Genomic DNA, 12,411 nt, shown 5'->3' on the forward strand with positions numbered 1-12,411 from the left:
CAGACGGACTCTTGTCAGCTGAACTAGAACTGAGGCACCGTGTGTTATCTGACGTGTTTGAAAAGATACAAATGTGAAGTTGTTCAGTCCTGAAAACCACTGTTTCCTCATACAGTCACTACAGCAGTGGTGCCTGTGTGCAGAAATAAAATGGAAGTAGACTGTATGTAGGTCTGCGAGGAAGGGAGGGAGGTTTTAACCAGCTGGATTAATGACTGACGGATATAAAAGTTAGAACTTTGCCCTAGAGAAAACTAGAGAAATGTATCAGATTTTAAAAATTCTGTAGGAATTTAGGAAAATATGGCCAACCTTTATTTCAAGGCTTCCTTGTGAAAGCATCACCACAATTTATGACATGAAGAAGGCAATAAAGGGGAAGTGGCCGTAACATGGAGGCATCTAAAAAAAACAAAAAAAAACAAGCTAAATCACATGCTGGTGGAAAAGACTGAAGGGGACAATCGAGTCTCAGACATCTAGTTAAAAGCTATTGTTGCCTGATTAAATAAACATAACTAGCAAAAAAGTACACATTTATTTACATGTTCTTCTTTTATTTTTCCCCTCTGATGTCACAAAAACAAAATGTTACAAAACATTCACCTGATCTGTAAACACTTCTGAAAACGTTTAACTACTGTATTTGTAATAGTTTCACTAAACACTAAGATAGTGAATAGTGAACAGTCTTTTAGTCTGTCTGTCAGTCTGTTAGTCTGTCTGTCTGTCTGTCTGTCTGTCTGTCTGTCTTTGACCCAATGAAATATATCATACAGATAAACCTCATTTGTTTTTAAGGCTCGGTGTCCATTGTGGCACAACGCCGGGTCACCGTGGAAACAGCCGAGACCCATGTGTTTACTTCATCTTTGCTAAGTCTGTCTGTAGCGTCTGTCGTCTGAGAGGCACAGTCTACGAAGGGGCGGTGACGGGGCGTAGATACAGTCACTCACAGCGGGCACCGACCTTTAACGTGTAGGATGTAACAGTACAGCGGTACATGGTTAGTACGTCCCAAAGAACAGTATCACAGTCTTTACATTTAGTCAAACAATGTCTTTTTGAAGTAAAAGAGGTATTTACGCGTTTAAAAATACATTCCACCCAGGTTACTGGTACTAACTAAATATCATAAGGCACTACCCCTTAGACCTCCCAAAAGGGTCAAATCATCCTCCAAACTACTGCTACAACAGTTATAGTAATAAATAGATTTGTAGGCACCAAGTTACAGAATGATTGTGATGGACACATTTGGATTTTAGTGCAAATGTCTTTGCTGCTGCCGCACAAACAAACAAGTCCATTCATCTTAAAATAGAGGAAGTCGTCCACATCCTGGAAACACAGAGAAGGCACTTGGGCGGCCGCCGTCCGCGGGCCGTCACTTGGCGCCGGGCTAACACTGGCCCAGGTGCAGCCGCAGCACGCCCTGGCTGTGCAGCCCCAGCAGGTGGTTGAACTCGGTGGGCAGGGCGTGGATCTGGTTTGTGGCCCTTCTGTCGTCGTAGTAGTGGTTGGTCAGGTGGCGGAGGTCCTCCGGGTGATAGCTGAAGGGCCAGAACCCGTAGAGCTCCACGTTGGTGCAGTGCTCCAGGGCCAAGCTGACCATCATCAGACCGGTACTGAGCCGCACCTCCTTCAGGCCCTGCGAGCGCCAGAAGGCCGCCAGGCTCTGCAGGTAGTGAGGGTTGAGGGACACGGCTTTGACCGAGCTCTCGAAGTCCTCGATGCTGTAGACGACCCGCATGGACACGGGGGTGTTTGAGCCGAAGGAGAAGGCAGGGAGGAGCAGCAGGGAGTTGCCGTACTTGCGTAGACTCTCCACGAATGGACGCCGTCGCCCCATCAGAGACCCGTGCCTAGGAAACCAACAGCAGGCGTGGAGCGGACCGACCAAAGGGGCCATTTAGAATGAACCTACTGGACTGTTCTCACTTCTCCACCACGATGCTCGGGTTCGCCGTCACAAGGTTGGTCTTCGTGCCCACGTCTCTTTCGTAGCCATTTTCCAAAGGAGGTAGGTTGCACCTGAACATCAGCCAGGAAACATGCAGGACGGTTTAACTCTGTTGGTGAACTCTGTCCCCCTCACAGACATGTGACTCACCTGAAGACGAACTCAGCTGCATCAATCGTGGTTCCACAGCTGCTGTTGGACAGGATCCCCCCATTACCAACGACGGCACACGTGTCCAGCATTTTATTGGGGAAAGGATCCTCCTAGAATCAGAAGCAATGAACACATAATAATGCGACAGAAAACAAAGACAAATGATTTGCATGTCAGGATGTGCAAACACTGTGAATTCTGCACCATAAACACAGACGACAACAAACCTTTGGGAAGGTTTTGAAGATCTCCGAGGTCACGACCAGGCTCTTCCTCCTGTCCCCATCGTACAGGAGCTTCGACCCCATGGGGGTGTTGTCCTGCGTGACGATGGCCCTGTCAAAACCTCGGCACTTCCGATTCAGCTCAAATCTGAGGGACCAGGACAACTTTACTGAATGAAACATAGGATGGCCTTTGACAGCAGCAGATGTCGAAACCAACATTTTAATCACTGTTCTTTTATGTAAAGACTGTGGAGTCATGAAAAATGTGTGTTGCTGAACATTAAGCATCATGAGGAACTTTTTCATGTAAGTTCCTCAGGCTCATTTTTAGATTTGCCACTTCTCCTGTGTTGATCTGAGACATAAGCAACTTCTAGAAAAACACCATTGTTTTGTGACAGACAGACAGACAGACAGACAGACAGACAGACAGACAGACAGACAGACAGACAGACAGACAGACAGACAGACAGACAGACAGACAGATCTTACTTGAGGTTTTCATAGTTATCTTCCTGCTTCTTCCAGGTCTGAGAGTAAATGGTGACTACTTGTTTGATGACCTCCCTTTGACACACACACACACATCGACACACACAGTTAGGTGTCTAATCCCTGAAGCATTGAGACGGCCTGATTTGATTAAAGCACAAACACATTATGGTGCACTAATGGGCTCCGAATCGTGGTTCCTACCTGCAGTCTTTACACGAGAGCTGTGGAACATGCTTCTTCCCAGAAGACGACGTGTAAGGTCCCACATTTCTTTGAAGCCATAAACAGGAAGTGATTAAAGAAATGCAGAAGTTTATGACGAAGCTGCTCCTTCACACGAACCCCAACAGACAATTGATCTCTCTCAAGCATCAGCTGATGCTGATGTTGCAGTATTTGTTCTGTGGGAGTTCCAGCAGCTCGGCAGCAGACACGTCATCGCAGACCTGTATCAGCAGTTTAAATGTTGTGTATTTGTCTTAAGAGGTGGGGGTTTCGTTTTATATAAATGGGTGTAACTGTTTATTCAGTTTCCACTTTCTAAAACAACTGTGAGCCTTCACTGTGTTCTGCCTTCAGGGATCTGTGATCTGAATATGACTTGAAACATTCCAGTTTTCAGGCATGTCTAAAAAAAGGCAAAAAAGACCACAAGTCTCCTTTGGGGCAGTGGCCTCCACTTCACTAACATTCTTACATGTGTTGCAGCTGCTTTCTTCCCATCACACCCATAGACTTTCTATGCAGGTCAGTTCGAACCAGAAGGAAGCAGAATCCTCTTCATCCGAGCTTTAATGAACTTTGACCTCTGATCATTGTCTGTATAGTGAGGCTCAAACATCAGCTTCCCTAACAGATGCTGATGCATTCTTTAGCATGTGAGATACCTGATGTGTGACAAACCGGATGGAGGACATTTTTCAAACCCATAAATCAACGAGAAAACAAACATACATGCAGAGACCTTTGCCTCCCGGCAACGTGTGCCTGCTACTTTGTAAATGTGTCGTAACATAAGTGTCGTCCTGCAGCGTGTGACGCCTGGGTCTTCATGCAGCTGAGTGGCTGAGGACTCAATCTCTGTCCTGACTGATTCAGTGTCACCGTAGAGTTTGATTTGTCTTAAATGTAAGGTTTTATTCCTGCCGAGCCTAAAAACAGCATTTTCACATTTACGCTTCATTTTGAGAACTTAACCACATAAAGAGGAAACTGTCAACATCCTCAAAGCTCTGGTGCCACTGAGGGCGGTCTGGCTCTTTACTTACTTTACATGCTCCCACCAGAGAAATCAGAAAAGCCCCAGAAGAGAGACCGTGTCTGTGTGGAGGTGCTGGTAAAAGGCACTTACCTGCTGTTGTAGGCGTACCAGATGAGGCGCAGCAGGCTCCCCACGCAGAGGACCGTGAACGTGGAAAAGCAGGCGGACTTCAGGAGCTGAGTCCTCATGCTCCCCCTCCTGTCCGTCTAATCCCACCCACTAGCCCCCCCTCACTGTCTGCCTCGCTCTCTGTACCTCTGTACCCTACTCACCGCTCTCCAGCCTTAGTTTCTGCCTCTCACCAGAACCCCACAGCGTCCGCGTTCCCTCCCCTTCGCACACACACCGGCTCCACCTTTCGAGGGGGTAAATGTGCTGCCTGGGTGCCTCGCGAGGTTTCCTACCTCATCTTCCCCCTCCTCGCCTCCTCGCCCTCTTCCTGTCTGCTTGTTCTGACTGTGCCGGCGTTCAGTCAAAGCACGCCTCCCCCGTCTGAGACTCCTTCTTCCTCCAGTCTCGACAAGTCCTCTGCCTTGTCTGCAGTTCCTCTCTTAATGTGTGTGTGCGCCCAGATCAGCTGAAATGAAGCCGATCCCTGTCGCTCCACATCCTACTTGTATTCCCTGCCATGCCTCTCCAGTCCAGCCATCCTCTTTGGTAAGTTTCTCTCTCCTTTGCTCTCATGCACTCAGGCAAAACTCAGAGTCCTACTTGTTCACTGAAGCCCAGAGCTCTTTCTGTTCTCCGCCCCCATCTGAGAGCCCCCGCCTTTTGCTCTTTGCTTTCCCCTCCCTTCCACAGTCATCCCCCGCCCACACCCTTCAGCCCTCTCCCCCTCTGCACTAAAAGGAGGCAGTAACATGAGTGTCCAGCACTGAATTAGCCCACAGATTGCCTCTTGACTCAACGGTGAGAGCATGTGCGTGTGTTAGGAAACACTTTGAAAACCAATGAGGGACCGAGCGGCCAAGAGGGCTTCCCTTCCATTCTCACAGCCCTTTAATACTCCCAAAACACCAGCCTCTACACCCACATCAGCTTCTCTTATTACTTACTCATTATTACTTACCTATTATTATTAAGTCACACTTTAGCAGGTATTTCAACTTATTTCCTCTGTCAATAAAAGTGATTGTTTCTTGTCTGTTTGTGTTCAAGAGCCAGGATGCATTCAGAGGGAGGAAGTGAAATCAGGAGGAACTGCTTGTTTGGTCAACAGGGTAAAAGCAGCTGAAGGTCTGAGAGGGTCACAAAGAGAAATGGAAACGAGGCAGCGAGCTGATGCACAGATGAGCCAACGGCCATCTTGTCTGGCTTTCATTTCAAAAGCTCCATGTTGGCAGCTGTTCGGTAGCAGGAGAACTGAATGATGGAGGCTAACAGGAAATGTGTGGAGCATATGCGAATGTAACCATTTAACAATAAACACCCACAAATAGACGACCACACCCGGTTCACATTTTAGGTTTGACTTAGCTTTTGGTGGGAGGCACAAAGCCGAGCTACTCGTGTTAAAACAAGCGTGCTGAGTAAGCCGAGCTGCACCACAGCGACCTCAGCATCATAGGCACAGAAAAAGCAAAACCAAGACGAAAGCAAAGAGGCTTTTGCAGCAGCCTGTGGTTGTTGGGGACTTTTCTGGGACTAGACAGAAGGTGAGCCATTCGTAAGTGTAATACTGCTCAGAAACCAAATGTGAAGTGTGTGACGGTGTGGTGTGATGACCTCTAGATGACAGCTCTCCTAACAAGCAAAGTGCTCATTCCACAGGTGGCCATGACCATGATGAATGCAGGTGCTGTAGCCATCTACAGCGTTATGTGCACAGTGTGGCCAACGTTTGACTGACTGAGACCCATGTGGACCGTCCTTAGTTGACAGTCTGTACCAGACAAAAAAATCCTTTCACATTCAAAGTGGGGCTTTAGGGGGCAAAACGTACTTGTATCGCCTTTAGCTTTGTCATTAACTTACAGATATAATGATCGACACATGACTTTGTACTGAACCATTGACGTTTGCCTTAGGTTTACACCTTTGAGACTGTTGGGACGTTCATGTAAACATCAGAATAGATCCCATTTATTTTTCACACATCTAATATATCACTGTATACTGGGTCACTCAGGGGGTCACTCACATGCACACTCTCTATCCTCAGGGTGCAGCACTCAAAAAGCAAGAGCACAATACACATACACATGAACAAAATGCTAAATTAATTTCACCAACGTTATAACATTACTTTAACTGTAACACTACAAACACAAGGATGGTTACTTTACCCATAAGCCTTAGGGACGGGAATTGCCTCCCTGGGTTCTACAACATGTTAAAATGACTAAGTATTTCTCTCAATCTGGAGAAATCTCTTCCGCTATGTCCTTGTTTGCTCTAGATATATATCCTGTGGTTCAATGGCTTAAGTCCGTGACTTTAGAGTGGAAGGCCTAGGTTTGACACCCATCTAAGCAACTTAGTATGGCTGAGTGGTTAAGAAGCCTTGCTCCGACCCTGGCAATCCTAGTTCGATACCTGAACAAGATCTTTAGATATATTCAACTAAGCTATTAAAAAATGTTTTCAATTAGTATATATATTTATTGGTTAAATTAACGTGACTCTGCGGTTAAGGGCTTGACTCCAACCCTAAAGATTCTGGTTCAAGTCCCAATTAAAGCAACAGTAAAAATAGAAATGTATGTGTTTTGCATTAAAGGGGGCATAACCAGCACCAAAGCCTATTCACTCTACCAAGAGATCAAAAGTAAGGACTTTATGGGTTACTTTTATTTTAAACGGACCAGTGCCTCAGCATTTATATACTGTATATGTGCAATTCAAACAAGGGTGCATACAATGCTGGATTTGTTTCAAGACTCCTGTTGAATAAACAATAACTAAAGGAGCTATCTATTCAATTCCAGCTTTTCCAGTTTTTAATGTTTAAACTACTTTTAGCAATTCTTCAGCATTACATTCAGCATGGAAGCATTCACTGTGCATTTTCTTTTGGAAATGCTTTTTCTGGTTATTATAGTTCTTCTGTCTGCATCTAACTAGTCCCACATACTTTAAGCTACAGAAACCATTCAAATATCAAAATGTGCAGCTTTTTAAGATGATGTAGGCTATTATTTTTCAAGTTATTGAGCTTTTTTCAAGGAATTCTCAGCTTCTCCATTAGTGTGCTAGAGTGCATGATGTCACAGCTAGAGTGTGAGGACACATTTTTTTCTCATCATTACAGCCACAGTTTTCACGAACATATTTCTTTGACTTAGTAGTAGTAATACTTCTAAAGCCTATACTATACTAAAGCCTTCAGACCTACACTTTAGTCTGTATCTGCCTTAAAGCACAGAGAATTCCAGAAATCCTCCCATAGACGCTAATGCATTTACCCATAAGACTTCTGTGGAAAAATTAAGGATATATATTTATATATTATATAGTAATATTTCTGCTTTCAACTGGTTTATTATGACTTCATTATATGACTATTTTACAGTTTAGTAATTAGGTACACACTTCCTCCATATCCTTTTAAAGTGAAAGCACCAATCTAAATCTTTAGACTATATAGCACATTTTCTGCTTTTGACTGGTTAATTGTGATTAGGTAATGAGACTATATTATTGTTTAGCAATCACCTGCACATGCTTTCTCAAATACTCCAACTTTTCCAAATTCCAAAGATTCAGCTACTCCCTCTGCAGCTACTGTCAGCTGTTTTGAAAGGTTCCACAACATTCAACTATTCTTTGAGATCTTGGACTCTAATTACCTATTTTGATACATTCAGCTATATTTCATTAAATTCAGCAATCCTTTACATACTTTCTTCATTTTAGCATTTCTTGAATTTCAGCAGATCTCTGAAATTCAACTGATTCAGCTTCTTTTGAAAATATTCTTCCTTGAATGGGAGTTGGTGACCCCAGTAATTTGGGTGTTGCTACAGCTACCGCATCAAACAACAAATTTCCTCTTGCACAAACAAACACTCCAACTTCAAGAAGGAATGTAAACGTCTGACGGTCTGTCACATGACTTCACTGGGCCAGGTCAGGTAGATCAGGTTTGGAAATATGCTAGACCACTGACTAGGTATAGTAGGAAGCACCTTCCTCTCTCAAATCAAATAACCAGACCTCCCTTTCTGCTGCCTCCCACGCACAGTCGGCGATTAGCTCATTAGAGGCCGTCCTATTTCCATAGAAAGACTGCATAAGCCTTTTAACCACATTACATCCGAAGGAGTGATTCTTCAACATGACATTCATAATCTTGTAACACAGGAGATTTTTCCTACATTGTGCAGCTTGCGTGTGCCTGTGGGGAGCCTGTCGGTCTCTTTCACTCAGCATGCATGAATCACGCCAGAATTATTATCTCATGATGATTGTGTAATTAGAAGTTTCATTTGGGAGAAGGAAGAAGTCAGTGCAAGGCTGACATAATGATCCACAGGCTGCAAAGTGGTGCAGGTCTAATTTCTGGAACTGACAGCGGATGTTTGTCTGCTCGTTTCATAACAGCATAGCTGTGTTTTCTTCCGCTGCCATTGATGGGAAGTGTGAACAAGCTGTGCATCAGGGTGACACGCAGTAATGGTCAGAGAGTAGCTGCAGGAGGGAGCAACGCACTTCCTGTACAGAACCCATGTGACCTGACCCATGCATCCAAAAGTCAGAGATGGTGATTTTCGGTGCAAGTTGCAGATCTATCTGTGTGCGTGAGTGTGGGTTCATGCAAAGGCAAAAGCAAAGGGCGCTTCCTGTTAGGTTTCTTGGTATTGTGACCACAAGACTAGATGACGCTGACATTGGGTGAAGTAGATCTTTTTGTTGCTGTCTTGGTTTTGTCATTACTTCATTTTTGGGGTAAACATTTGCTTTGAGGGATAGAAATAATCAAGGTCTCCAATTAGCCCCATTAGCCAAATCACGATAGTCATAGACTCACACTTAAAACATTTTTTTCTTTCCTTTTCTTTATTCACCCACCTGATTAGGAGCTGCTGTGTTTAGTACCCGACATTTGCATGTATACTTCTGTGATGCTTTCTAAACTGTGGATCGATAAACTGTCATCACCTCCCACCTCACTGGAGATAAGTGTGAATGGTGAACAGCTGCTCTGGGAGGTGTGATACAGAACATGGGCCTGAGGAGGGCAGTAACGGCATCACGTGTTAACAGCTGATCCCAGTGCATTCCACAGCTGCTTAGCATTAGGCTCCTTGACCTTGTGCTTTTCTGTTTGAACCATTACAGTCGTGCAAGTGTAACAACTGAAAGAACCACAAAATTAATGAATGCAAACAGATCATTGGGTTGAGTGCACACATGCAAACATGCCATGGATGTGGACCTGAGAAACCCTCCATGCTAAACAATACCAAATCAGGACAAAATAGCTTTAATGGAGTTTTGTGTGTGGTTTGAAAATGAATGAGGTCATTAGTTTTCTTTTTATAGTTGCTGGTAATTACATTGACTTAAATACTGATGCTTGCTAATAACATGTACAGTAATACCTTAAAAATCTGCATCGGACATAATTTCGGTTGAAAGTTTAAGCGGTTTATTAAAATTAGCGTTAATCTGCCATAATTTAAAGCCTCTCTCCACCTCCACCTCATGTTCTTGGAAAGAGGGCTCCTAATTTTAAAATATATGTCACTGACTGAATGCTGCTTTTAATTTGAAAGTCATTGAAATTATTTCAATTGATCGTCATATCATAAATATGCTTAAATCATTATTCTAGTTTGACAAAATCAGGTATTGCACTTCTTACTACAGGTCCAACCACTAGATGGCAACAAATTCTTATTAGAGCACTTGCCCCATACTGTGCAAATACATAAAATCATACCCTCATCGAAATTTTATCTCAACAGTCACAACACAAAATTGGCTACTATAATAAATTCAACATTATGCCACATATGAGCCTACATCTGAGTATTTAACAATTAATGTGATTTTAAGAAGTTCTTTACATGTATGAAATCCATGTACATAGTGCATAGTCGCCACTGTGCAGCAAACTGGAGTAACAACAAAATAACTTTTTTTTTTCCTAGAGACTGAAACGATCTGATCTAAAATCATCTTTCTTTACTAACAAAGAATTTTATAGTAAGGGCAGAAGAAAGTACAGGAGACCATCAGTGTCTTTATGTACACTTTTATTGTCAGCACTTGACTTGAGTCAGGCAGGATGCACAGGGCCAGATTACTTCTTGGTCTCCTCCTCCTTGGACAAGTTCTTAAGAATTTCTTCCTTCTTGGCCTGGAGACGCTCCTCTCTGCGCTTACGAGCCTCCTTTGTCTTGTTACGACGAGCCTCAGCCTGATCACTGCAGATATAGATAAAAGACATTTTAAATGACATTTACAAAATGATGAAAACATTTATTAAGTGATTACAAATGCCTTATTTCATAAATAAGACATTAAGTAAGTGTTACTTACGCTAGGAGCTTCTTGCGGGCCTTGTCTGCCTTCAGCTTGTGAATGTGCTCCATAAGAATGCGCTTGTTCTTGAACACGTTACCTTTGGCCTTCAGGTAGAGGCTGTGGTACCTAGGAGAACAGAACAAATTAAGGTAAGAAAAGCCATTATTAAAAACATTGTTACCATCATCATATTGTCACTTAGTCAATGCCTTCACTGTACTACACAATGAGACGAATTAATTTGCGACACTTCCAGCTTTCTTCCAGAGAGAAAGCCAAAATGCCTGGTCCCACAAGGTGAGAAAATGAACAACCAATTAAAAGTGAGTCATGAACCTACATGTGTTTGTCAATTTTCTTGGCCTCCCTGTAACGACGCAGCAGACGACGCAGGATTCTCATGCGACGCATCCAGCACAGCTTCACTGGCATACGAGCGTTGGCTGTACCCTTTCTCTTACCTGGTAGAAGAAATTACAAAAAGTCAATAATACTGTTTACTTATATATGTATATAGCTATAGATATGAATCACATCAAGACACTAGATATTGAATAATTACTGTGTCATGCAGAAAGCTTCCAGAATGAATTTAGTGGAATTCATGAACTGTTGCATGTTTTGACATTCATGCAACTGCCATGCTTTAAATATAACAAATTATTAGACTCAGGACAAATTTACTTCAACCTACCAACACCCATGTGTCTTCCCTTGCGGCGTGCCAGCGTGTTCTTGCGGCAACGTGCCCTGGAGTGGACCGTAACAGGTTTGCGGATGATCAGACCATCCTTCACCAGTTTACGGATCTGCTGACCTGAATAAAGAAGAAAAGTGAGCTACACACAAACACTTGGTGTCGTCCCAAAGCTGCTCATTCAAATAATTTGAACCTAACAAAAATTGTACTGTATGACCTGGTGCCTTAAAACCTCAGCTTGTTCTAATTTATTCCCCCAATGCTGTCTAATGTCGACACCAAATTCGTTTCCTGATAGCGCTTTGTTGTTTCTGAATAACACACTGAATAACAACTTGTTGGACTCACGGGAGTTGGCGTTGGCGATCTCATTGGTCTCGTTAGGATCCAGCCAGACCTTCTTTTTGCCGCAGCGCAGGACGCTGGCGGCCAGCCTCTTCTGGAGCCTGAGCATGCTGCAGGAGACAAGACATGTCCACAATTACCCCAACAACTTAGAGCAGACAGGGACCTAACGGGCTTTATGACACACAACGGGTAGGTCTTATAATGGGTTCAACGTGTTGTAGCACTGGATGATTAGCTAGACAGCCGTTAGCACAGCTAACGTTTAGCTACGTCTCCGCCGAGTTGACAACATGGCCTCTCCGTCGGCTACATCGTATCACACAAAGGCACATAAAAACGTAGTAATTTAATATAGTGGGGGCTTTTACACTTTATATATTGATAAAGTGAAATATATGTGTCTTTATATGATGACGTTTAAGAAATATATGCCCTTTTTTATAGTTAAATGCCAACTTTTAACTTTGGCATCGCATGTACTCCTACCTCATGGCTGCTACTTCAGTAGGAAAAGGAAGATTTCGCTGACGGACTGGGAGCTACCATTTCAGAGGAGAGACCATCTGTGAGCTCCGAAAAGATGCAATACATAAATACGTCACCTCGGGCATTTTACAACGGGGTAATATTACCACTAGTCCTTTAGTACAAACTGGGAACCAATCTCATTATCAGCCGAAACAAACAACAGCAATATGCCGTACTTATTAAATGCTTAAACTCCCTTAACCCAAAAATGGGACCGACCAGTATATGTGCGGTGCATTATGGGTCGTTGGTTGCATTCTACAGT

At 43.5% G+C, this 12,411-nt stretch overlaps 2 protein-coding genes across 3 annotated transcripts; both read right to left on the minus strand.

The window, feature by feature from the left end:
• Window positions 1-532: 532 nt before the first annotated feature.
• Window positions 533-4,844, minus strand: st8sia6 (ST8 alpha-N-acetyl-neuraminide alpha-2,8-sialyltransferase 6). 2 transcript variants are annotated; one of them, XM_029159294.3, is made up of 7 exons: window positions 4,190-4,844; window positions 3,040-3,108; window positions 2,836-2,910; window positions 2,344-2,488; window positions 2,114-2,226; window positions 1,942-2,034; window positions 533-1,865 (listed from the first exon to the last, which is right to left on the minus strand). In XM_029159294.3, exons 1-7 carry the CDS (start codon window positions 4,285-4,287, stop codon window positions 1,403-1,405), a joined length of 1,056 nt encoding a protein of 351 aa, XP_029015127.1. In that variant the 5' UTR covers window positions 4,288-4,844; the 3' UTR covers window positions 533-1,402. The 2 variants fall into 2 exon arrangements, with proteins under 2 accessions (XP_029015127.1, XP_029015128.1); XM_029159295.3 differs by lacking the exon at window positions 3,040-3,108.
• A 5,438-nt stretch (window positions 4,845-10,282) lies between these two features.
• rpl19 (ribosomal protein L19) lies at window positions 10,283-12,151 on the minus strand. The gene is made up of 6 exons (XM_029158000.3): window positions 12,105-12,151; window positions 11,619-11,725; window positions 11,265-11,387; window positions 10,911-11,031; window positions 10,586-10,696; window positions 10,283-10,470 (listed from the first exon to the last, which is right to left on the minus strand). The coding sequence occupies exons 1-6, from the start codon at window positions 12,107-12,109 to the stop codon at window positions 10,347-10,349; spliced, it is 591 nt and encodes a 196-aa protein (XP_029013833.1). The 5' UTR covers window positions 12,110-12,151; the 3' UTR covers window positions 10,283-10,346.
• Window positions 12,152-12,411: the final 260 nt, after the last annotated feature.

The sequence above is a fragment of the Betta splendens genome, chromosome 8 (genome assembly GCF_900634795.4).
Source record: "Betta splendens chromosome 8, fBetSpl5.4, whole genome shotgun sequence".
NCBI classification, from domain to species: Eukaryota; Metazoa; Chordata; class Actinopteri; order Anabantiformes; family Osphronemidae; genus Betta; species Betta splendens.